Genomic DNA, 26,549 nt, shown 5'->3' with positions numbered 1-26,549 from the left:
ACATTTTATGTTAAGTATTTACCATAACTGGACATTTTGGATTTCAATAATGTTTCTACCCTGAACACTTCTGGCGAGGTATTAGTCATTCCAAAAACCTGGTTTTGAAATGAATGCATGCTTATGTTTGTTTGCATAAACTTTTTGTACTTAATGACATCAGCGCCTGCTTCACAAAAAGCATTTTCTTAACTTAAAATGTACTACATGTTACAAACGTTGATGTTTAATTATCGGTCCATATCCTGTGCATGGCCTGAGTTGCTATTATCAATCGCTAACAAATACATAACATCCTAAATCTGTTGTAATAGTAGTTTGTCTGTCTGTAGGAATTGCCACCACATCTACCGATTTGTCAGCTTTCTACTTCAAGAACATTTCGCGTAACTTAATTGTCGTCACACCATCTCTATAAGTCAAAGCATTTCACACCTTCGAACAGATTTCCTATTGATCTATGGTTCGTGAACTCCCCCTTTTTTTAAAAAAAAAATAAAAAATAAAAAAACGTCAGACAACGCCTTTCCGTGTTGGTGGATGCTGTGTCCGCCTTTAACTAAACTTACAGGATATCATCTTAATTAGAATTTCATTAGAGAGAATATGTAGGTCTATGGGAAGAAGAGATGTTTCAAAGTTATATGCAGCTCAATAGCGTTTTCAGAAAAACATATTTACAACTGTGGGGACTCATTATCAGTGTCGCCAACAATTTTTCAGGGGAAGGTGCTATTGGCAGGTCAATTTGTAATTTGTGATGTAACGTCATCGCAAAATAATGTGAAATTGCTCAAATGAACTAAAATGAAATGACACACATAAAGCTTGGTTTACAAAAACCACATACAATTAATATATCTCATCTCATAATTTGAAGTTTTTACTTGGAGATCTCCTACCCTCCGTAAAAACGGCTTACTCTAACCTCCTGCTCTAGCCTGCAGACAGTCGCCACACCCTCGCGAATAAAGAGCCAACATGGAGAAGCTTTCTATGTAAACTGAACTCATTGTAGACAAGAAACAGATATTTTTTTTGTCAATGTGTGCATTTCAGTGTTTATCACTTTTAAAAAGTTGCTGAAAGTTGCTAAATACATTTTTCAAATATAGCTATATTTGTTGCTAGTTACTTTTCTAGGAAAGGAATGCCAGGGTAGCCGAAAAGTTGCTATATTTAGCGCTAAAGTTGCCAAATTGGCAACAGTGGTCGTGACACAACTTTCCAATGAATCTATGTAGACGCATCACTTCCCCTACCGCCAGAACTGACTAAGCATTTTTGGTCTTCGGTATTGTTGCTTGGTGCTAGTTAAGGTAACGTCTCGTCTTATTTGCATATCCACTAACGAATGGTCATAAAGACTGATGACTGTTACCTGTGTCGGGACCCATTCACCAGTACAAGTGCTCCTTCGATATTTAGTCCTTGTTGCTATTACACCATTTATTATGAATCTGTCACAATCAGGGTCATGCTTATTTAACACGTACTATAGGATCATTGTTGCGATTATGTAATCTGTTCAATGTGCATTCAGATCAGCATCGCATTAATCCAAACGACCGGTTCTCTGTCATGAACAACAACATGGTATCCAGTGTGTTTTCTGGAGGATTATGCATGTACAGCCCATTTTATTGTCATTACCATTATCCATAAAGAACCCATTGGATGTGCATTATGACCAAGGTCATTTTTATCTAGGAAAAAATTATGCAAAATTTTGCTGGTTTCCAGGGGAACATACACACAATGATGAGCAGAATTTAAAAACATGCTTTAGGAAGAGAAAAGGTCTGGGCTGATGTAACTACAGGATTCTGTATTACAACCACTGCTTTTACGTATACCAATATAAATATTGTTTCTTGTGAAAACTGGTACATTTCGTGGATGACACAGCAGTCACAAAGAATAGACTGAACAGACACACGTTTGCAAAGGAGACGGATTATCAAAATGGTGAATTATAAATAGATTTTAAATTATGTGGAACTGCTTCTTAAAGATGCGGTCTGAAGTGCATACAAATCATGAAAAATATCATTGAAATGCCAGGTTTATTGTAGCAACCAGTATCAACATTTTCATGCAGGCGGAAAGTGGACACCTTCCTGGTAAAGGGGTAAAGCATGAAGGGGTGCTGCTAGAAATTTTGCCCTCCATGAAAGCATATCATATTGGGCCCCCAACTCAAAATAATCCAGTTATGTTCCAGATATTTCTGGAATCATCCAAACTGTCTGCACGTACACTTCCGTTAAACACTGCATGGATTTAGACTTTATTAATCAATGCAATCTGTGTGACAGCTGAGATCGAAACATAATCAGAACATGTTGTGTTCAAATTGTATCAAATGTCACATTGGTGGTTTACGTTACTGGACTTTCAGTGAAGCACAATGCATGGTGCATCAAGCTATGGACTTGTAATCTGACAGTTGATTGGTGAAGTCCCAGGAGAGGTTAAACTGTACATCAACACAAGAAATGAATAACACTGTTATTTGGGTAGAAATATCAGCTGAGTGAATAGGGGTGGAATTTAAGGCTTATAAAACTTACAAAGTTGAAGCAACTAGTTACACTGAGGTCATACACTTTTAGTAACACTTTCTATGAATACCATGTCTATGGATGCTAATAATTTATCAACACATTCATAACACATTGCAAATGCATTCGTAAAGCATTATAAACACGGTTATTAATATTTATCAAAAGGCGTAACACATTATGGCCGTATTTATTATGCATTATAGATACTTTACGAAGCTCTCATCTATAATACACTACAGATACCTTTATAATGCAGTACAAAGCACCTTTAATTCTTATACCGACCCTTACAATGTATTTTGAAGGTAACCGTTACCCACTTTTTTGGCTTTTTACCCAGATGTCATTTTAAACTTTCCATGTTTGTGTTACAGCATTCAAAGGTGTTATGTAGTGAGTACCGAGTACCTTGTGGTTTCCTGTTTTACCACTTGCAGTTGGTTCACAGGGACTGAGTTGCCTTCTAATGTATTTTGAGCGAAACCTGGCTTGATATTTAACGGTCTTTCAAAGAAGGTCTTGCCAACTAACCGCACCCCCATATTTTATCTTCCTCAATTTTCTCAAATGTATAGATGTTTTGTTGAAGCAGATCAGGTCAACTATATTAATTTCCCGTTTTAGATAATTAGCATTTACGAAAAACGAATGGATGTACAAAATTATTGAAAACATATGTTAACACTGACGGGGCGATTCTAAGAATTAACCCTTAGGGGGGTTCAGCTCCCTGATGAAAAACAAGACCGCTACTGCTCGGGTCCCACACGATAAAATGTGGCCAGCGGGCCGGTGTCGACATGCAGGTCTATACGATAACACGGGACAAATAGCTAAATATTAAAAATTATTTTTCGGGGGGTGAGACAAAAATAGGGGTCAGAAGCCCCCTTAAACGGGGTCTAATCCGCGTTTATATTAACTTTCATTAAGTTAAAGTCCCTTATAATAGATTTGCAGGTTTATTAATTAAATGTCTCGCAATTGTAAAATACGCAAAACATGTCATTTATATAAAACAAAACAATTTTATAGTGATGAATGGAAATGAAATGTCTCTGTAAATGTGGCTTTGAGGCTAGGGATCTGTGCTAGCTCCTGGAAGGTTGCTGGTTCAAATCCCATGAATGTTGGGTCCTTGAGCAAGGCCCTTAACCTGCAATTGCTTTGTCCTGGGGTATGACGTTAATCTACATCCAGCCCTATAAGGACGTCCTCCAATTTACAGGGGAAGAACTTGGGGGTTGGTGGCAGGATTGACACTCCAGCCGCCGGGAAGAAACCTCACACTGGTCCATTCGGACTAGTGTGGTGCTGAGGTATCACCCACCACATGCCTGCACTCAGGTTCTCATCCCTGGGATGGTTTGTCGTGTGCTGGGTTCGGCAACGCGCTGTGATCAGTGAATGCTGTCTTCGTAGAGACACTACTATAACGAAACAACCTTGTATATTCCACCTCCCTCATTTAATTCCTACTACTGCGATGTCCCGGTTTGCCGAACGTTACAATATACGTTGTCTGTAGAGATATCCCATATTTTCATTATGGCAAGTGTTTTGAGAAAACACATTGGATATGTAAATATCGTCTTCAGCTATCGTCCAATAAAGTCTGTATGTAAAATCACGATGAAAGCTACGGGTTATATTCTGTTGCGGATATTTCGGCAGAGCGATCCTTTATTCTCGTCTCGCTATTCTTTTCAGACTCCGCTCCTCTGTTCCACCAATCGCGTGTCAGTCTTTGTCACGGAGGGCAGTCATTGGACACCAAAGGCTAATGCCTGCTACCAATAAGCTCCAAGCATGCTTGATGGCGAAGCCCTGAAGACCGCGCTCAGTACCGTCTGGTTTTTATTGCCATAATAAACTGAACTGTGTGACTCCTTCCGAATCTCAACATTTTGCCACACAGCTGCACTCCTTCCGCTGCTGCTTTTCCTTCCTGCAAAATTCAGCGCCACCGTTTGAGCCTCTGCAATGCGCCAGGGCCCCTTCACAGCGGGCGCAGCCTGTCATTTTACAACGCACTTCTCCACTTAAGTTGCAGTTAAGCATTTATTTGGGTAGCTTTATCCAGTACGTGCCTATAAAATACAGGGATCGTTTATATGCGTTACCAAGGCGTTCATACTGTGCATAGTGGCGTACATGCCGTAGTGAAGCGAAATATCGTTAATCGTTTAGTACAGTGTAAGGTGTATCTGAACTGCTATAAAGCCAAATTTACACTGTACTAACAAAAGAAAGCAGCATTCAGCATCTGATTCATAGTGAGACCCGAGTTACTGGAAAGCAGACTGACTCGAGAAAAGGTCAATTACAGCCTACGGGAGATGTACGCACATTTCAGCGTCTGCACTACTGAGGCGAAACCATGCAGATCTTTGCATCCTTAACCTGAGTTTCACTTTAACCGTCTGCATTGAGCTTTTTCGAATAGAGAAAACAGAGAGATTCCGAAGGGTCTCATTGTGATCTTGATCTCTACACTTGAAAAAAATGTAATACAATGTATTTTGGCAAAACAGTAGCCTGCACAATCTCTGGTACTGAAGTGCATTTTAAGCTGGGGCAGTAGTGGGCTAATGGTTAGGGAAACGCACGTACGATTGAAAGATGGCTGGCTCGAATCCCCGTCCAACAAGGTATCAGTGAGGTTCCCTAAGCAAAATACTGTAAGGTCATTTCATTGTTTGCTGGAGTCCCCTGGAGCAGGTCTACACATTCACTCTCCAAGTGTTCTCTGGAGGACAATCTGATTAGGCACCTCCGGTGTGTCTCAGGAGAAGGCTACCTGCCTAAATACGGGGGACAGTTTCATCTGTCACGTCTCCAAGTCTCTGTACTCAGCAGAAAATGTGAAAAGAAACACCCAACAGTATACTGAGGAGATATGTCCCCCTTCCTGTTTTAACCCTGATTTCTCTTTTTACTTGAAAGAAAACTTGAACATTGCCCTTCGACCATTGCTACCCACCAGAGGTCCTCGTAAAGCCGTAGGTAAGCGTCGCGCTGATGCGCGTCACCGCGACGTCGTCTGGCAGCAATGGCGGAAGTTCGGAGACGTCAGCATGCTCGTGTTAAAGGAGAAGCTCGCGAAAGGAGGCTCGCGCACAAGGATGAGCGCGAGGGGATGGCGGCCGAGACGCTCGCGTTGGTCTTAAAGCTTTTCGCTGCCGGATTTTATGGTCTGAGCTCTTTTCTCATCGTCGTCGTGAATAAAAGCGTCCTGACAAATTACAGGTAACCAAAGGGACTGACTGACAGCCATTGTTCGCCGGACTTTGGACTTTGTCGTGACGTCTGAAGCCACTTGTTAAAAGTGGATGGATGTCACTGGGCTTGAATATTTTTAGAGTAGCTGCTTAGTGTGGAGCAGGCGAGCGCACGGCGACGCTGCCTTACGAATGTGAACATTTCAGCCACGAATGTGAAATAACGGTTTTTTGTGGTATGTGCTTAGATTGCAGGATGATTATTTTAAACCGTTATCCTGGGATTTTCCACATATAGAGGGCACAATTACTTACAATAGTCAACAATTAAAGGTGGCCAAATTACGAGTGAAACTTGGAACACCAGACTGAAAATTTATATTATCACACTTATAATTAATCTAAGATAAACTAAGGACGATTTCTTAATCTGCCAATTTTTCTGCTTGCTTCACAGTATCAATTATGCATACATGAGGAGTTATTGAGTCTCTCACAGATGTAATACAGTTACAGTGAAATGTGCACTGTTTGCTCACGCATTTTATTTTGATATGTTATGGGAACTTTGTGTACGACACATCCCGAAAGCTCCGATGTTATGAACTAAAGAATATTTAAAAGACTTTTTTGAACCAGTGTTTTGAGCATCTCTGTGCTTGGTGGGATCGCGTTAATATCGTAGTATTTAATGTATAACACTTCGTGAGTGAACATTAATGTATTAAACGAACAAATATATATATTTGCAGGTTTCCCTCCTCGATATGTGTCGGAATCGGCCAAGTAAGTTGGAATCTCTCGCTGTCTTCTTGTCATCTTGGCTTTGTATAAATACAGAAACATAACATCTCAGACCTTCTGTTGCTATTTTCATTTATTCGTTTGTGTAGATGCTGGCGACCATAGTCGTGCTTTGGGGTGGAAAGACACTCCGAATAATCAACTTTCCAGATTTCGACAAAAGCATACCTCGCAAGGTAAGCCGCTATACCTTAAAATTAATTAATTATTGATACATATCATGGTTAAAGAAACATTTAATGATATATTTAATACCTAAAAACAATATACTCAGTCAGCAGTACTTATATTTGGCTCTTTTTAAAGGTTCCTTATGGATGGAAAGACGGGCGTAATTTCTTAGAGTTCAATGCACTCTTAGATAACCTTGCCCTGTGAATGAGGCCACAGACTGCAGGCACCCATCAAAAGCAGCTTTGTTTTACACAGCTTGCTGTCTCCAGATGTTACTTGATTCAGAGGTGCAGTGTAGGTGAAGAAATAGCACTAAACGTTTTCCTTCATGACCTAGAGCTGTTTGCTTGTATTACAAATGTTGGAAACACTACTTGACGGAGTACAAGTATCATTATATATACTATTACTTATGTATTAATTAATCGCAAACCAAGTCTTAGTTACATATTGATCTCGTGTTAATTCATCGTTAATGAATCGTGACGCATGTTTTATCCGAAGCAGTTACTATATTTTTTACTATTTTTGTTAATTCTGTAAACCTTTCTTAATTACTGTCGGAGCTACTGAAGGAACAATTAGTGAATCATACAAGTTAAATATTGATCTAACATTTCAGCATCATTAATGAATCATGCATTATTATATTTGTTACTATTTCTATTAATTCTGTAAATCTTAGTGAACCACTGAAGGAACTACTGAAGGAACAAGTAATGAATAACGCAAGTGAAATACTGATCTCATGTTTGTTTATCTTTAATGAATTGTGACACATCTTATCTCGAGTAGCAATTATATTACTTTAGGATCTGTTCATGATTTGTACTTCAGTAATAATTTATATAACTAAGTATTTGTGCTCCATCAAGTAAAGTGTTACCCAAATGTTTGTGTTTGTAATTTTATGGTTTACTGAAATCTAAATGCAGTATGCATTTGAAATCTCCGAATGACCTGCAGTGTGTATTGTATCGTTTGTGATACTGGATTCATATTTTCTGGGATTTGAATTTGAAAGAATTGCCTGTTGCCTTTCAGATTATACATCAGCAGAAAATAATTTCGTGTTTCCTCTCTCTTTCTTCCAGACATTTCCTCTGCCTTTTCTTTATGTAGGGAATCAAATAACAGGACTGTTTGGGACAAAACGGCTCAAGTATGAATCTCTTTGGTTAACGCATGCTGTTTGCGCCATCATTTAAACCTACTCTGAAGAACCACTTTCTCTTCAGACTTGGTTGTGTATGTTTTATGTGGTAATATCGGTTATTGCTGTCACATTGTTCTGATATGTTTTCTTCTTCTTTTACTCCCCAGTTTACCCATGTTTACGGTCCTCAGGAGATTCTCCATTCTCTTTACAATGATAGCAGAGGGATTTCTTTTGAAGTGAGTGTTTCTGCCATTTTTTTCTCCCCCGTGAACCAATCAATGCCGGAATTACTTCAGTGTAACAGGACTCTTACATTTGAGACGGAAGCAAGTTGAAACGGTAGTAAATCTGCGCCTCGCATTCTTTCTGCAGGAAGAAATTCTCTCGGCCTGTCCAGCTGACAGTATTTGCAATGATCCTGGGGGCATTTGTGGCAGCAAGGTGAGACCACCATGCTGTCAGTCTGTGATTATCGGTCCTTTTGCACGCAGAAAGTTCCCTACACTTCATTTCACTATCATTGTTTTTTGGTCGGATGTCCATCCAGTATAAATGTGTTTTTTGTAGTGTTCTTGAGTGTATGAAAGGCGTGTATAAATAAAGCGTATTATCATTATATAATTGTTGTCGTCTTTTGACGGCGCCTATGTTATAAGATGCGTGGGAATTGTGTGCACATCTGCTTTCTTTACTTTTCACAGTGCTGATTTGGCTTTTGACCTGCAAGGGTACGTGTTCATTCTGCTGAACGATGTCTTGACCGCAGCCAATGGCGCATACGTGAAGCAGAAGCTTGACTCCAAGGCAAGTAGATGTCCATTACTTCAGGATCGCAGACCATGATAGTAGGGTTATTCATACTGGACAAGTTCCATATTTTACATATGAAAGTACAGGGGTAGCCTCAGACTGATATTAAGCATTGATTTGGTGCTATAAACCCAAAGATATTTACAGGCTGGGATAGGGTTGGGTACTGAACTTCGGTACTTTTGTGGTACCAACCGAAATGCTCCAATCCTATTGAGGATCGAAAAATTCATTTTCATTCGGCACCAAATTCCGATACCCAAATAGTAAAACTCAGCGTCTCTGAGCTAATAAATACGCAGCATACTTGTTGACTGTCTAGTGTAACGTTTCATGTACACATCATATAGGCTGTAGGGAAAACATATGCCCAGAAATGAACGTGTGTGAAATAGTTTGGTGTCTTTGTTTGTCACGAGGTGTAAGGCCTGCCTAAGAAATCAAAAGTGTGGCTTCACAGGGTTCCAGGCAGTGACCATTTAGTTGCATTTTCCGACCATTTTTGGAGACAGTGCAGACTATGTTTTATAACTAGACTCACCAGTGAGACTATATGCCCAAATATGCCCCTCATATAGTAGATGGACCACATCGTTGTATGTCATGTGAAACACGTAGAGACAGTGAGAATCGTTGTGTTTGTGTATGCATGTGTGTGTGAGCAAGATCATCGGACCTCGGACTGATTTCAGGTCCTCGGAGGCACTACTGTGGAGCTGCTTATAGTGATAAACTTGCTGATTGCTTGACCGCAAGCGCTGTCACTAACATGGAATTTATGCAGGTGTACAGAAAAAAAAACACAGTAGATGGTATTATTTTTATAGCTCAGTAAGACTGAATACCTTTGTTCTGCATCTCCAGCTGGTGCCGGCGGGGAAACGTATGTCCTTCCAGTATAAACATACATCATTTTTTATTCAGTAAAAAATGAAAGATCGATCTACAGGCCAGATTTACTTATGAACTATAAACATGTCGCGGGTCGTATAAGTAAAATCAGGGTTCTCAAGTTTCGCGCCTTCACTGTGAGACATGCATTTCAACCAGTTCACACTCTCGCAGACGTATGGGATAACGGTATCCCGTTATGTAGAATTAATGGACCTGGCATTGTCATATGGAGTGGAGTTTTCCGCCGAGTTCATAGCTGTCCCGATCGAGTTGGACAGAAGTCATAGTCACCCTTCAGCCAATCAGAAAATAGCATTTGTTGCATGTGATCCTGCTGCAAGCACATTATTACATGGATGTGCACACATATGGAGTGCAGACAAGGTGGAAGTGGCAGAGCAAGATCTGATGAATGCGGTAGGCAGGTTCTCTGTCATGCATTGACTGTGTGACACACACTGCGTCCCTAACAGATATAATCTTACTTCAGACTTTTGATGAACCTGGTAAAATATAAATAAGAAGCTGTGTCCCGTTATGATTGATCGATCCCCCCAGTGACTAACCAAGAACAAAAATGACATGTTCAAATAAAAAAAAATGTGCTGTAATGTTTAATGTATTCTTGTTGTTGTTGAAAATGATTTAAAAACGTATTGGTATCAAAAAAGTGTTGTTCAGGAACTGGTATCGAAATCAAAGTATAGGACCCTAGGCTAGGATAGCTTTATGGCTAAGTACACAAACTGCTGGTTATGAGATGAGAACATGGTAAAAAAAGACCAATGACTGTTGAAAAGATTAGTTTTATATCAAACTGCCATAAACACCCGACGTCAAATGCTGTTCCGAGAGCTGTACGATTCTTGGACTTTGCTCTGCTTTTTGGTATAATCAAGAACTTCTGGGATCTGTAACTGGAGCATCACAGAATATGAATGTCTTGTTCAGAACTGGTGTAAAGAATTTCTGTTATTCCAAGATCTAAATTGAGGGGGTAGCAAGAGAAACAGAAAAAAAACTGAAAAAAATGTTCCAGATATCCAGCTTGTTCCCTCTCAAGAACTGGATCTGTACATCAGCACTGTGCAGCTCCGAGTACACATTCCCCCTCCCCTAACACATGCACCTGGCAAATTAGGGCACAGAACATTGGCTCTACAGCTTTTATCTGTCCATGCTCTCGTGCTTATCCTGGTCAGCGTTGCCTGGAGCCTATCCAAGGCAGCACAGAGCAAGGATATTTCCTGAATGGAATGACCGGTCCATTGCACACACGCACACACAGACATGCATGCACGCACGCACGCACGCACACACACACACACACACACACACACACATGCACACACACACACACACACACACTCTTAGAGACACATGTGCCAGAGCGCATGTGAGATATAACCCTGCAGGTGTGAAGTAAAAGTGCTACCTGCTCAGCCACCATGCAACTGCATCATTTCAGTCATTTCGAATATATGGCGTGCAAACAGGAAGCAGTCCTAACACCTCTCTCAACAGTCGAGAAATGAGAAAATATGTGTCTGGGAAATTTTATTTGGTTCTTCATAAATGACGAACTGCTACATAACAGAACGATGGATTTAAGTTGGTAGCATTTATCTAAATCATCATTAAAAGACTAAAAATGTCCACCTCTCAGTGTAGGCCTAGTTGTATAAATGTAGCAGATTATACCCCTTGGTTTAGGAAGGCAAGGTTTATAAAGTTGCATATTGATTTGGCTCTTAATATTAGGTGATCAGTGATGACACACCACAGCTGGATGTGTCCTCTACATTTAACCTGTATGTGACGTAACGGGGCAGCTAATTCAGCACATAGGGAGGTGCTTGGAGGTGGTACTTTACTTCAGGTACCTCAGTGGTACCTTACTGTTTGGGGATTTGAACCAGCAATCTTTCAATTACAAGTGCGCTTCCCTAACCATTAGGCCACCACTGCCCCTCTTCTTACGCTTATTGACATGGTAGGAATTAGAATGTGACGTTATCATCGTTATGAATTTCCCAAGCCCTTCACACACAGCTGTGTAGAAACATAATACACACATTTTCTGAGCTTGTTTGTCATGGTAGAGATCCAGCAAATCCAATAAGTTTAATACCTCACAGATAAGAGGCCCGGATGATTCAGCGTTTAATGGTCTCTATCTAGATACGAACACGTCTGTGCTGTGCATGAGTTTAACTGAGCTGATCATTACTGGGGTGTGCAATGACAGCTGGTTTGGCTAATCTGAGCTGCTGAGTGTCTCAATAACTCACGTTTGTCTATGTCCTTAGGAGCAGGGCAGGTATGGGCTGCTGTATTACAATGCCTTATTTATGTCCTTAGGAACAGGGCAAGTATGGGCTACTGTACTACAATGTCTTATTGATGTCCTTAGGAGCAGGGCAGGTATGGGCTGCTGTACTACAATGCCTTACTTATGTCCTTAGGAGCAGGGCAGATATGGGCTGCTCTACTACAATGCCTTATTTATGTCCTTAGGAGCAGGGCAGGTATGGGCTGCTGTACTCCAATGTCTTATTTATGTCCTTAGGAGCAGGGCAGGTATGGGCTACTGTACTACAATGTCTTATTTATGTCCTTAGGAGCTGGGCAGATATGGGCTGCTGTACTACAATGCCTTATTTATGCTTGCGCCGACACTACTCTTAGCATATCTCACTGGCGACATACAAAAGGTGAGTCTGTTCTCATGTTTTCTCGGCCTGGATTTTTAGTTTTAAAATTAATTTTTGTCCTTTACTCATTTTTACATACATTATTAGTAAGATCTAAGTTGCTCATGCAGGCGTATAATGGGTGTGTCTTTAAAGTGACTAAATATACCTGGATATGTACAGAACTGCGCAAAAGTCTTAGGCAGCAAGAGAAAATTATGTTTAAATGATCTTCATATTGGTATAAAACTATGATGTCATGCCTGTCAAATTTATTATTATATTAGCTTAGCCATTTAAAATCTTTTGCTAAAATCACCCCAGTAATTGCCGCATCCAACTAATACAGTCATCTGATTATTTTTTTTTTTTGGACACGGCCATTCACTCACCTTGCTTAGTTAAGTAAAGTCAATCGGTGTAATATTGATTAGCTAATTAAATTCATTAATTAAATGAGCTGGTGGGGAAATTTAATATATTAATGGGATGGCTGAGGTTTCCCAGAGGAGAGCTTTTGGAACCAAAGCAGTGTTCTTGCCATCCAACAAGATATCAGTAACTTTGAATTTACTGGAGAACTCTGGAGAACTGAAGAAATTCTTACTGGTCTTTATCGTGTTACTCTTAACTTGCATATGTTCTAATGTTAAACTTTCTTTTTTTTCATTCTAAGCAAATGCACTTACTACTCAGATAAATAGCTCTAAACATTTCTTTTCACTGCCTAAGACCTTTACACAGTAACCTAAAGAAATCCAAGCTGGCTAAGTCTTTCACTAATGCCAGAGCTTAAGGGTAGCTCCCGATGGTTAAGGGAGAGGTTCTGTTGTCATTCATAGCAGTTCATACAGTGTATGGATCTCCAGTTCCAATGGGAAGTATGTGAAATATAAATGATCTTCTGCAATAATTTTATTATATTTAACAACATATGAATCGAAGCATGTTATAATGAATAAAACTATAAAGGGGAATTAAAACCTGATTGTCATTTTAACTTTCTTTTACAAAATAGATTTGAGAGTCCATGTAAATTTGAAAGCCCAGATCAAATTTTGAATCTTAGAAGCAGTTTCTGTTCCAGCTTGTTCTGCTGGGACCTTTTCAGGAAAAACCCGAGGCAGATGTTGGGCCTGTGAACAAAGCGGCCATTATACCCGTAGCTGTAGTTAATGAAGGAGAACCTGAAGCTCATAGCATTCGCGTGTAATATGCATATATTTAAAATTTCATGCAAGTTATGGTTTTCAGTGGAACCAGTCTGTGCCCATGTCAGGTTTCAGCAGGACTGAGGCCGTGTGCAGTCTTGCCTTCTGTGTCCTGCCACGCTGTGCTCACAGCTTTCCGGGAACGACGGCTTCAGGACAGCCCAGAGGGGACTGGGAACTGTTTTGAAACAGTCATATGAAAACCAATAAATAAACAGCCCCACTGCTTGGCTGCTGGCCACTGCAGCTCAGCTTAAATGGAAAATGAGTCATGTACTGGGTACAGTCTTAATTCCTGCTGCAGAACTGGGACGTTTCCAAGATGATTACCACTTAGCAATTGTCCCCATTCTCTTACTCCATCACCTCACCTCAGTATGAGTCAGTTTAGCGTATGTAGGACTGGACATTACATTTTTGGTGCTGTTAAACTTATATTTTTATTATAAATGGATAAACGTCTCTTTTTTGTTTTAGGCTATGGAGTTTGAAGGTTGGTCAGATGCTTTTTTTGTGGGCCAGTTTGTGCTCTCTTGTGTCATGGGGTAAGTATTTTTATTGTTTAATACTACAAAAATAGTATTTTTTTTTTATTTATAAGTTTGGAATACAAAACGGTATTCCAGGAATGTCATTGAGCCGTGGTTTGCTTCGTGTCCAGTGTCCGCTTAATAACACAATTCTGATTTGATATTGTGGTTCTCGGAAATGGCTTTTGTGGCCCGTGAGCGTCAGTAGGTTTAAAAAAAATACAGTACAACAGGAAGTACATTTAGCAAAACAGGATATGTACAACTGCATGCAGGAGTATCACTGAAAGTGTCCTAAGTGGTAAAAAATGATTCTGAGTACAGCCGAGGTCAGGGTACAACAGACCTGTGTTCCAGAGATATAGTCATTGAGGATATTGAGATATAAATCAGGATGGGAAATTCTGAACTAACCTTATCTTTTTTTCTAGGTTTATTTTAATGTACTCCATAGTGCTTTGTACACAGTACAACTCTGCACTGACGACAACAATCGTAGGCTGCATAAAAGTAAGTTCTTCCTTATTCATCACTATCTTCTGTCGTAGAAATTTATGACAATACAGCCGGATGCCTTTGTATGTCACTTCGCTTTATTATTGAGTTCAGGGAGCAACCATCCAGCTGCCACCCTCATGGTAATGTTCTAAAGACTTTCTGGTCAACATAACCTTTATAGGGGTACATTCACAGTTCGCGCCCCCTCCTCTGAACCAGATCAGACTGGTTAGGGTAGGGGATGCACTTTAACACATATGCCGCATGCAGATTGCATCTTTCAAACGTATATGTCTACACTTTTTCATGCCTCTTGTCTTTGTGGTGTTCCTGCCATGGCTGCTACGTACCCTCGATACTCGTGCCTTTGTCCCCAAGTCTACATTACTTGTCAATTCTAACTAGTACTATGTTCCAAAACATTAGTGAAACACTTAGCTTAAACCTCAATAAATTAATCTCGTGAGTGTCAGCTGCCTGTCTGCCAGGCGTTCTTGCAATAATATATAAAAAATTCCATGTTCCAAAAGCAGTTTGTCTAAAAGCTGGCTAAAAATATATCCTCTGTTCAATACTCTATCACACTTCATTTGTGTCCAATTAAAATCTTCAGTATTTGAGTTTTTTCTAGTATTTTTTTGTCATACCTTCATTCTGCTTTTTTCATTGCCAGAATATTTTAGTAACATATATCGGGATGGTCTTTGGAGGAGACTACATATTCACATGGACTAATTTCATTGGTCTAAACATAAGGTAAGCATCACATGACCCACACATGCATGTTTACGTCTGGAAGAATGAATGAAGTTGGAAGCCCTGCGAATATTGGTCTGAGTCTTCCTTTACTGTTTTGCGGTAGCCAAGACTTGCAAATCTGTTTGCTGAGCAAGTTAGATAAGATTTTAGCTGTGTTGGGACTTGATGTTGGAGAGCATAGCTTGGAGGATATCATGGCTTTTTGTAAATGAAGATCTTAACTGGGCATTTATGTTGGGAAATGTCGTGGTTTTGTTCAAATCCTAGCGGCTTATACTTATTCTTCAGTTGCCACTGCCATCGTGTGTTAATTTATCATGTAAATGCAGTTGCTGCAGTATCATTCAAGGCCGGCAATGAGACATGTAAAATATGGTATCGGTCATTTATTAAACTTATCCTGGTACCTTGTCCTTTTGTCTCAGAAAATGTTTCAGGTGTGAATACTGATATCACTTAAGGAAAGGCATGTTGAAGGATTTTTAAATGTCTCTGGTTAATATAGTGGGAAACTGCCTCTGTGGAATGTCGCACACTGACCATGTTGTGACTTGCTAAGCTGGAGGCTGTCCTGTTTTCTCTCCGGTGTCCTTGAAACAATAGATAAATGCTTGCAGCCTTCAGCTGGCAGTGTTTTACAGCTCTCCTGTGCTTGGCAGGTGTGTGTGTGGGGGGGGGGGGGGCGGGGGCAAGGGTGGGGGGCAGTGTCCCGTTTCTCGCTGTGCTGTAAAATGACGGTAAGTAGCCTTTGTGCTGATGAACGTCTCCCTGTTTGCTGTACAGTATCGTCGGAAGCCTGGTCTACTCATACATCACCTTCACAGAAGAGCACTCAAGTAAGCAAAACGAGAACACCAACAAACTGGAAGTAAAAGGGAAGATAGCTGTATGACCTTAAAGGATGGGTTGTACATGCTTTGGTACAGGTGGTTCTGTACCTTTTTGTTGTCTCATTTTTATACCTTCAAGTAGGAGTTGAGAAGCCAAACTGAGAGACACTCCTTACCCATTACGGGCAGAACTTGGCCTAAGGACAAAGCAAAGCATATAGTGTTACTGTTTTTTTTTTCTATGTGTTGGGTCATTCCTGATCTGTTTACCATTTTAATAAGGCATTTTGGGACCAGTTCTTGCTAACCATGTTTGTGACATGGTAGATGTGTTTTAATAGTCTTTTTAAATACATGAAAGCTATAGTTATTTAAATGGAACAAATGTATTGTGATTCACCATAGATGTAAAAAAAAATGGTTTGGTATTCATTATGTCTGTTTGTCCTTGTAAGGGGGGCGGGGGGGGGGGGGGCTGATACTCATCACCCGCCCCACATATTTTGAAAGTGCAAGAATGATACCTGATAAGCTGAATGATTCAACTGAATATGTGAGGCTCTGCATGGTTTGATGTGCGCGTGTGCGATGCCTGCATGTTTACATGGTACTGTGACTTCAATACGGCACAATTTGTTTCAAAATTTGTTTGAAAAGCTACAACGATGCAGTATTTGTTGAGCTTTTTTTTTTTTTTTTTTAGCTTTTTACAATATTTGGTCAACAGTATTAGCATAGCCATCTTAGCATTGGTTCGATGCACCTTTATCGACTGCAACAAGTAGGTGGCTGAAGTAAGCGACATGTGACAAGTGTTTCAAATGTTTACCTTTTATTTCAACAGAGATGCCTTAATGGAGAGCGCCACCTGGCAGTTGCGAATTGAAATGACTTCATGTTCATGGAGACTTGTAAAACGCGGGTACTTCCATAGTATTGTAGACAAATTAAAGCTATTGCAAAATTACTGGATGTTTGGCACCATCTATATGAGCAGTGTGTGAACCAGATGACAGTGTATTTTAATATGAATTTGTAGACTTTGTTCAGTTAACTGTAAAATTGTATTGGCCAATCTCAAAGACTAAAGTGTATTACCTTGTAAGTCTTTTTGCATCGCAGGGGCCATTTAAAAAGGTTATTTACCTACTGCATACCTTTATAATGAACAGTTTTACGTACAGAGATGGATTATATGGCTACCAGGCTATTGTATTCCTGTAACTGTAACGGATACGTTTTTGTGTTTCAGTTGAACTGGGTCACCACAGTATAATGATTCGTTACAGGGCTGTTAAGGGAGCTGACTGTACATGTCGTGAAGAATAAAGTGCCTTTATTAAACTGCTTTTTTCTCCACGTCTAGCTGAAATTACCATAAAGGCTGTAGTATGAGTACATGTAGGTTGTTTTGAGTTTCAGCATTCACTGTAGATTAAATTCTGCACCCGTGTGTAATGAAAAGGCAAGACAGTTTTACCTGGAAGGAATTTAGGATTAGGAGTGTTGCTGTAGTGCTCATTTTCTGCCAGTAGCCGTACCACCTGCAGTTCAGAGTAGGTAATCTCCCTAAAGCTAAGCAGGTTTGGGCCTGGCCAGTACTTGGATGGGAGACCAACTTGGAAAGCTGGGTTGCTACTGGAAGAGGTGTTGGAGTAGATTCCAAGGGCCCAGTGCAATGATGTGACACTGCTGTAAAATGGCGATGTCCTTCGGATGAGACATAAAAGCAAGATTCGGCTCTTTTTGTAACACTAGTGGTGGTAGCCCAAAATTGCCCACTGTGGCCCTATCAAATCGGGCCTCCTAATCATCTCCTCTCTCTAAGTAGAGAATTCTTTCCTGCCCCTTAAGCTCCTCAGCTACGGGTGAGCGGAGTGACACATATCATCCAGGTGGATGCTGCACTGTGGGGGTGGTTGAAGTGGCTCCCCATTGCTTCTGTAAAGCACTTTCCATGTCTTTAAAAGCGCTATAGAAATGCAACTTTTATGCATATTGTGGGCATCTGATTGCTTTTCTGAAGAAAACAGAACCCCAACAAACCACCCTTACTTTCAAGTATGATAAAATTACATCCCACACTGTAAAGCAAGCGCTCTAATTTTCTTTTAGGGGGGTATTATATGATTATTGCATTTTTAAAAGATCGCATTGCACAACTCTGTTACTTTTACCAAAAACTGCTTCTTTCTCAAACTGCAGCAGATCAGACAGATGAGCACACTCTGTACCAAACCTGCACGTCAATGTTTTTATTTTTGATAAAGTACAATGCCATCTTTTTATAAGAATGGAAAGGAGGGGGGGGGGTCAAAACAATGCCCACTTCTCACGGTTAAAGCTTTAGGACAAAACACGTAAAGTGTTTGCGCTTGAAAGTGAGTACAGATCAGGCGCTACTCACAACCTCAGGAGAACAGCAGCAGAAACTCCAAACTAAGTTTCGTGAGCATTTGGGCGGCCCAGCCAAGGTCCGTGACTAGTGTTTCCTGACACAGTCCTCAGAGACCCCCAGCCAGTCCGCATTTATTCTCCCTCCCACCTTCCTACCGGGAGCAAAAAGCATGGACTGTCTAGGGGTCCCAGTGGACTAGAGCATCACAGCCAGCCGCTCTGACCCTGGCAGCTGTGAGTGTTTGACAGCACACAGCGGCACACACCGCTTTGGCTCCAGCCTTTGCTCGACCTCCCCTGTTTCAGGGAAAGCTCTGCAAAAGGGCCTGTGTGGATTTTGATGAAAAAAGAAAAGCACACAAAAAGGGAAAAATAACCCACACACACTGTTTGTACAGAAGGCGCCAATAAATATGGGCCAAAAACAGCAAAACAATAATCCACAGCTGGACGGAGCGGGGCAAACAAGTTCTAGTCTGAATTACGCAGACTTGTCAATTTGGTTATAAAATGTGTAAGAACAGTAGAAAATAAATCTGTGCAAACTGCACAGAAAATGACTTAATATGTACTTCTGAAAGAGAAAACAGCAAATCGGACTGGAGAAGTGGAAAAATACAGCTTTATTCTAACTGCCCCATAAGGAGTCCCGCGCGCGCATGGAGGACATCACTGATGTCAATACGCTCACACAAACAAACCTTGGGAGGTCCCATCTGGCTCGTTAAAGAGAAGCGGCGCACGCTAGGCTTCTGGGAGTCGGGGTTTATCCACCAGCGCGGCCCCCAGCCGAGACGCTAGCTTCACGCTCCGAGCCAAAAAAAAAAAAAAAAAAAGTTTTCAAAATAAATAAAAGAGTGCAACATGGTGTTTCTGGGGAGGCACGGTCTTGCCCGCCTGACGGGGGCTACCCCCCCCCCCCATCATGGGACGTCCTGCCAGCTGCCACCGGACTGGCCGCCTGCCTTCGTAACCGGTATCCGGGTTAGGCTCGTGGTTGCCGATTAGCTTCCGTAAAAATATAAATATCTTCCATATACAAAAATATTACAGACAATTTCTATTAGAAACAGGAGAATAAATTTCAGTATAAATTTGAACAGGTCCCTCGAAAGGAAATAAAAATGAGTTTTCTTCAGCATTAAAGTAGCTGCGTTACTTTGGGATATTAAAAAGGGGGGAAATGGCCTGCATGTCTCTGCGCCTCAGATCCACACATCTGTGCTGGTGATACCAGTTCCGTTTGGCTTATGCTCGCTCAGTCCTCCTCTGGCGCCCCCTGCAGGTCGACCTCCGCTCTCCGCCTCTTGGCGAGCTTCTCAGGACTGGCGTCTGCGCCCTCCACGGAGCCATTCCTGCTCCCACCAATGGCCTCGGCCTCATCACAGCCGTTGGGCTCTCTGTCCAGTGCTGCGTGCTCCGGATGCTGGACTGGTCTGTTTGACTGGCTCTCATTAGTGCCGGATTGAGAGTCACTTGCACTGTGACTCGCAAGCCCTGTGACAACACAGACATCGACTTCATGAACAAATTCAGCATGAAAATAGGGACTACCGGAAAAAGCTCTGGACCCCATAAAAACGGATCTTTTTCCATAAACTGCATGCACATAATCTGACATGAATGCTACAGAACAACATAACCCATTTTACAACTAGATATTATTAGTGTAACTATGACTGGAATGTGGTGCAGGGTGTACCCTAGTCTTTTGCCCTGTGCTGCCGGGGATAGTGATAGTGTTGGGGCCTCCACATCCCCCCCCCCCGAAGCTCTGACCAGAATAAGCAGTCAGAAGGACGGATGCATGGTATTACTAAACTTCCTTCATTCTAGCTCCAGCCAAGATAGAGCACAGCGCCCCCTGCTGCACGTCCCGCGCACGCCGGGGCTCACCGTTTTGGTTGCTGCTGTCGTCTTTCTCGGACTGACCGGTGCTGCTGTTGGGTGTGGTGGACGGCGGAGAAGCCGCTCGGCTAGAGGCAGCGCTCTCCGTCTCGTCGAGCAGCCGGTCCATATAATCCCTGCAAAAGGGCACAGTGCACCCCGTTTACTGCTTGTGCTGTGGTACCGCAAGACACGCCCTCATTCACGTCGCCAACGCTAACAAGATGCTGCCGCATAATGCCTCCAGCCGCTCCATATTACCACGGTCGGTACGGACCGAAACACTGACGCAACTTCGTAACGACAGTAGCCAATGGTGAAAGGTTTCAACTATCGTAAAATAACTCAAGGTTGTTTACTAACTTACGTTACCAAAACAGTCAATAAACCCGTATAGCAGCATTTTCAATAGAATCACTTACGTAACACCTGGGTGAAGAGTATATTTCCTTTTCCCAAGTCTGGTTTGCTGTGCAAAGAAATCATAACGCTCAGATTTCTTCCACATGTAATAAAAGGCCACACATTCTCCTACAGATCTAGTTCTCACCTGAAAAATTTAATTTATCAGATATGAGATAACCAGTACCTAAGAAAAAAAATCAGCATTAGAAAAACATTTGCACAAATGCATTTTCAATGAAAATGACTGAATAGATTAGTATACAATCCATATCACAGAGCAGGCATAGGCTTAAAATTGATTTGGTAAAATAATGGATGCAATTCCTTATTCTACACAAAGGTATAATTCGCTTAGATTTACGTTAAAATGATTAAAAGACATTCATGCATTAGGTGCTCATAGAAATAATTAAGCAACAATCACAGTACATGTCTGTCATTAAACAGAAGATCATTTTATTACTTCCTCTAATGATCAGAATAAGCATAAAACACTGCAAATATTTACCTTGTTGCTATTAAATGAAAATTTAAGACAGAGAATCACAGTATATGTAACTAATGGAGAGGATAAGTTTACTACTTGTTCTAATAGTTACAATAAAAGCATAAAAAGGTCTGAATAATTACCTTATTTGCTTGTATTAAGTGAAAATCTTTCCCATATGCTTTTAATCCTTGTTCAAAATTTCTGCATTCTTCCTCTGTCCAAACTGATAGCTCTTCTATGGTAGCAAGGAAGACGTGGGAAAAGTCTTAATTACAGTGATGATACTGTAAATAATGTTTCTCCTAGACCCCTTCAAAGTCCAATTACAACAGCTTCAAAAAAATACAAGATAAAACTTGTACCCAAAGTGTTAAAATGACACGAATCACCACACTCATTAGCCCATACACACACACACACACACGCACGCACAAACACACAAAAATACGACAACATGCACTGAGACATACAGTCGGTACCTCTGGCCGCTTTCACATTAAACTTCAGCCTCCTCAAAGCCTCTTCAGTGTTAAAATTACACTTCACTAATTCATACAGGGCCTGAAGATAAACACAAGCCACAGAAACCATGTAAATAATCACCACGAATTTAACACCTTTTAATAATCAGTGCTAAGAAAATCACTGTAAAATAAGTTCTGGCCCATTCTGTGATGACTGGTGCAGGAAATGCGCAGGGAAGGGCAGCTTCCGGAGTGACTGTACCTGCTCGTTGTCCTTGATGTGAGAGCCCTCTGGAATAGCATCCACTCCCTTTTCTTCCCCTGTGCGCTTGGAGGCTTCTACCAAAAACTCCACCACGTCCTCCTCCGGGAGGAGCTCCGGGTTCCATAACAACTGATCGTCATTTTCATACACTATAGGCAAGGAAAAAGCAAAACGGAATTTCTGTTACAGGCAAGAGCAGAAATCAGGGCTTCTACAGCGCAGAAATATTTTTTTTTAAACCAGTCTCACGCTAGATTAAATACCAAGAGATATAAACGCCAATAACATTAAATATATCAAAGAACACTAACCTCTTTCGTTCTCTTTATACTTGGAAAGTCCTGAAGGCGTTTCAGCCTGATACATTGATCCTACCATAATCTCCTGAAGATCCAAACACACCATCATGATTCATTTCTTTAAAATACAATTTGAAATCCTGTATTTTTTTTTTTTTAATCTCTCAGCGTAAATATGCAGTTACCTTTTTCCAGTCTTCAGAAGGAATATAGTCTTCATCTTCCTCAGATTCCTCCTCAACATCATTACCTTAAACAAAACACTTCCTTCAGGGGAAATCTACTCCATGCATTTCACTTGCTTAACTGCAGTATGCATTTTCACTCGCATGGCAGTCAGGAGTCACTTGGAAATACAAAACACCACTGTCGTAAAATTAAGATTCCTCGCATGGAGTCCAATGCTTCAGAAATAACAGACCTGCTTGTGGAATTTAAAGAGGAACGGTCGTCCATATTACTGTTTTCTAGTCACCTTAAAGACGACGGCCATAACAATACTGTTGACTTGAAGCTACATACTCTCAAAGTATTTGCATCTCCGTGGGCGGATCAGCTCTGCATTGTCCCGAGATGTCGCAGACTGAGAACGCTCGTCATTGGACGGCTGGGTGTCATCTTCCAGGCCAGAATCCTTCACACTCTCATCCTGAAACCCCAGAAACAAAGACCGGAGATAAGTTTGCTTTAATGGTCTTCAGGCAGTTCTCACATAATGACATTTATGCAAAAAATAGCATCCTAAATTTCAGCATTCTGAAATTTCAGCCTTTTATTCCTTTGTGAAATTCAGATCAAGAACAAGGCACAAAAAGCTCAATTATAACCTAGGCCTACGTTATTATTATTATTATTATTATTATTATTTTACACATCTTAACTTCCTTATTTAGCCAATACATTCCTCCCAGGGTAACATTAAATTTTATTCAGTCATACAACTAGATATTTTTATCTAATGAAGCACAGCCAGGAAACTGCTCAGAGGTATTTAATAACAAATAAAGGCCCCCTTTGAGACTTGGACAAGCAACATTAACGTGCCCAATCACCAGACGACCTCCGGCCCCCGCGTCACAAACCTGGCTCCTATTGACTCCTCCACTTCTGCTGTTCTCCTCATTATCCACATCTTCAATGTACTCCTCTTCCTCACAATCCTCCTCATCCTCTTCCTCATCTTCCTCCTCATCCTCATCTTCCTCACCTCCAGGGGACCCACCACTTGTATAACCATACAGACTCAACAGTTCCTGTATGGGCATATCCCTTTCCTATCACAAAAAAAATAAATAAATGACATTAAATGAACTGTGACATAATGGCAACATATAAGATAACACATAAGAATTTTTTGCGTTAAACCATCTCATTGCAAAGAGAACCAGGAAAACCTATAGAGGTGGAAAGTTCCGGTCCAGAAAGTAAAAATCCAGACCAAGATCTTGTTTCAACCACCTAGTCGAGCAGAAAGTCACAGACTACACAACTGGTTGGCTGAAACAAAAAGTTCCCACGCCTTAGCTAATGAAATACCATATATGATACAACCAGAGGTTCCTGTCCAGAAAGTACAAATTCAGACCAAAATTTTGTTTCGACCAACCAGTGGTGGTGATTGACTCTTTATGGTCAACAGATTGGTTGAAACAAAATCTTGGTCTGGATTTTTACTTTCTGGACTGGAACTACCCATCTCTGGTAATAACCTGATATTATGATCAGATGCCACTCACCCGAGCAAGATCTTCAATCTCACTATTAAAGTTGGTCTCTCCCTCCAGCATCTCCTCTTCTTCCAGGGTCCGCTCATCATCATAGTCATGAACTAGCATGTCAGCAGATGGGTCAAACTCATGGTCATCTGAGCCAGCTGAACCTCCTGTATGCATATCACGGTACGGAAAATAAACACGGCTAACGTAAGTAAGAAAAAGGCCAGTAAATGTAAAGTGTTCAAAGTTTTGATAATACTCTCACCCATTTTATCAGAAACACAAATCAAGGTTGTATTTTCCCCCCACAATTACATAACTTTAAACATGTTTACCTGGACTCGAATTCCCAAAGGAGGGCTAAAACAAAAAGACAGATATCTATTAGTCAACGCGCTGCATATTAATAAAAATACTTATATCCCGATTGCTAACCATCCATTTTAAACAGAAATATCCAAAACCTTCTCCACACGGCTGGCCGCTACGTGGCAAAACTTATAGCAAAATTAATAGATTTAAACTAAATAAGACAGCAGGAAATGGGCGGAAGGCGATTCCCCGCATAGTGCGAAGACGAGCCACCGGCCCAGTGAATCAAACTGGAAGTTTGAGATGGAAAAGCGCGCCTCAACTTGGTAGCTACACAAGTGTTAGCCGACACCACACAACAAGCTACCAAAGTTGTGCGCTTGAAGAAAATAACCCGGAGTTCGCAACTGCTGCTACGCGGATAAATAACATTTTTAAACATATATTTTCCTACCGTAAAGTTACTAAATAATAAATACCCAAATATACGTAAAGCTACATCGATAGCTATGCAGAATTGCCGCATTAAACATGAATTACCATATCACTTATTTGGCGCAATCTAACTTGAATGACTAGTTACACTAATATTACTACCAATACAGTTAAGTTACCCAATAAGCTAGCTCTCCGCCTACAGACAGAAGTTTTAATTAACAATTGTAAAAATGCAACAAGTGTTCGCAATATGAAAATAAACGCTAAAATTTGAAATACACAAATATTTTTCCAGTTCAGTTCCCTTGTAAAACCATTTCATAGAATGGTAAGACGACATTATGATAACTCGAACCTATTTCCGAGAATATTTATCCGACTTTCCCTCTTACCTCCGCCATGTTTGCTCCGCAGATGGCTTACGTCACGGGTCATGGCAAGGTCCCGGATGGAGCCCCCGCTGCAATCCCCGCCCCTTATTCTAACGAGGTGACGTCAGCCAAAGAGTGCGCGCACTCCTTAGGCGCACGTACATAATGAAACGACGAGAGATTTTAAATGCAATTTGCACAATTTACACCGGAATACGTATGCTCTTATTCTGAGTCATACACAAAACATACACACATATATACAAGTGAGTGAGACTTCTGTGCAGTGTCAGCCATTTATAAATCTTCATCTGGCACCATATTTCGGGTGCGTAATTAAGTCAAGGGCCTTGGTCAAGTGTCCACCGGAATCCTATTCTGCGGAACATAGGATCTGAATCGGCCACCTTCCCATCGCAGGCTTAGAACCAGTCACCCTTCCCCAAAATAGTCACTTGTGATTTGCCGTGACCCGGATTCGAACCGGGGTTGTTGCGGCCACAACGCAAAGTACTAACCACTATACGATCACGGCGAGCCACCGGTCACACACCTTACACATCACTACCCATCTGACGTGACACTTACGCTTTCACATTCTCACGCTCACGTAAGACTTACGGCAAATCCTTATTATTCCTTTATAAATCTAAAATTAGGTACTTCAAAAGCGCTGGGGTAGTTTGTAATGTCTACAGACTATATACAAGGTAATGAAACGATACACATATATGTAAAGGCGTGTGCAGATTTGCCTCGAACTGAAAATCTCCCGTTAGCAACGCTGTCACTTCTATAACAAGCGGTTGTGATCAGGTTAAGTACTCCCCCCCGAATAACATAGAAAAGAGTAAAGACTATTTGCAGTAGACATCAATAAAATTTGAACTTTTGAGATTCTAGGCCACCTGGACAGTTTTTGTGTCAGAAAAAACATTTGTGTCATATCTATTTAATAAATTCTTATTGTAGAAATATAATTAATTTAATTATTTAGACTAAATACCGCGAATAGAAACGTTGTTTTAAAACATCATAATCAGTGGATTAATTCCATTTAATTATTCTATTCTAGAAGAGCAGGTGCTAAGACTGGCATTTACACAAAGTGTTTTATAGGTCCCATATTGTGGTCAGAAGAAAATGGTTTATGAACACGTATCGCAGCCATCAACCTTGGCCCTTGACAGCAGTAATGTTTCTGGTTTTAGGAAACACTTTGTCATTTCCATTTGAATTGATGCCACTTAATTCTAATAACACTGATGGTATGGATGATATTTCTGGACAGTATGTTTAAAATAGGCTGTGGAAAAGAAAGTCAGCAAGAAGAGTAGAGCATGTTACTCAAGAGAA

The 26,549-nt window shown here is 40.9% G+C and overlaps 2 protein-coding genes and 1 non-coding gene across 6 annotated transcripts; 1 reads left to right on the top strand and 2 right to left on the bottom strand.

The window, feature by feature from the left end:
* Window positions 1-5,599: 5,599 nt before the first annotated feature.
* Window positions 5,600-17,509, top strand: slc35d1a (solute carrier family 35 member D1a). Of its 3 annotated transcripts, XM_048989105.1 has the most exons (13): window positions 5,600-5,816; window positions 6,541-6,574; window positions 6,682-6,768; window positions 7,861-7,928; window positions 8,090-8,161; window positions 8,298-8,366; window positions 8,627-8,729; window positions 12,251-12,343; window positions 14,011-14,078; window positions 14,495-14,573; window positions 15,235-15,317; window positions 16,104-16,156; window positions 16,995-17,509. In XM_048989105.1, the coding sequence occupies exons 1-13, from the start codon at window positions 5,620-5,622 to the stop codon at window positions 17,003-17,005; spliced, it is 1,017 nt and encodes a 338-aa protein (XP_048845062.1). In that variant the 5' UTR covers window positions 5,600-5,619; the 3' UTR covers window positions 17,006-17,509. The 3 variants fall into 3 exon arrangements, with proteins under 3 accessions (XP_048845062.1, XP_048845061.1, XP_048845063.1); XM_048989104.1 differs by having other exon boundaries at window positions 5,601-5,816; window positions 16,104-17,509; XM_048989106.1 differs by lacking the exon at window positions 5,600-5,816 and adding an exon at window positions 6,899-7,060 and having other exon boundaries at window positions 6,535-6,574; window positions 16,104-17,509.
* Window positions 17,510-18,390: 881 nt separating this feature from the next.
* Window positions 18,391-25,316, bottom strand: LOC125716617 (mesoderm induction early response protein 1-like). 2 transcript variants are annotated; one of them, XM_048989102.1, is made up of 13 exons: window positions 25,215-25,316; window positions 24,408-24,432; window positions 24,094-24,239; window positions 23,440-23,631; window positions 22,880-23,006; window positions 22,543-22,607; window positions 22,370-22,442; window positions 22,056-22,207; window positions 21,809-21,890; window positions 21,470-21,564; window positions 20,857-20,984; window positions 20,444-20,571; window positions 18,391-20,044 (listed from the first exon to the last, which is right to left on the bottom strand). In XM_048989102.1, exons 1-13 carry the CDS (start codon window positions 25,221-25,223, stop codon window positions 19,806-19,808), a joined length of 1,461 nt encoding a protein of 486 aa, XP_048845059.1. In that variant the 5' UTR covers window positions 25,224-25,316; the 3' UTR covers window positions 18,391-19,805. The 2 variants fall into 2 exon arrangements, with proteins under 2 accessions (XP_048845059.1, XP_048845060.1); XM_048989103.1 differs by lacking the exon at window positions 25,215-25,316 and having other exon boundaries at window positions 20,857-20,903.
* Window positions 25,317-25,656: 340 nt separating this feature from the next.
* Window positions 25,657-25,728, bottom strand: trnah-gug (transfer RNA histidin (anticodon GUG)). Its single transcript has one exon. It is a non-coding gene; the product is annotated as a tRNA-His (tRNA).
* Window positions 25,729-26,549: the final 821 nt, after the last annotated feature.

This window comes from Brienomyrus brachyistius, chromosome 21, assembly GCF_023856365.1.
Source record: "Brienomyrus brachyistius isolate T26 chromosome 21, BBRACH_0.4, whole genome shotgun sequence".
Lineage (NCBI taxonomy): Eukaryota > Metazoa > Chordata > Actinopteri > Osteoglossiformes > Mormyridae > Brienomyrus > Brienomyrus brachyistius.
Note: the sequence above shows the minus strand (reverse complement) of the source record. Positions and strands in the feature narration are given on the sequence as shown.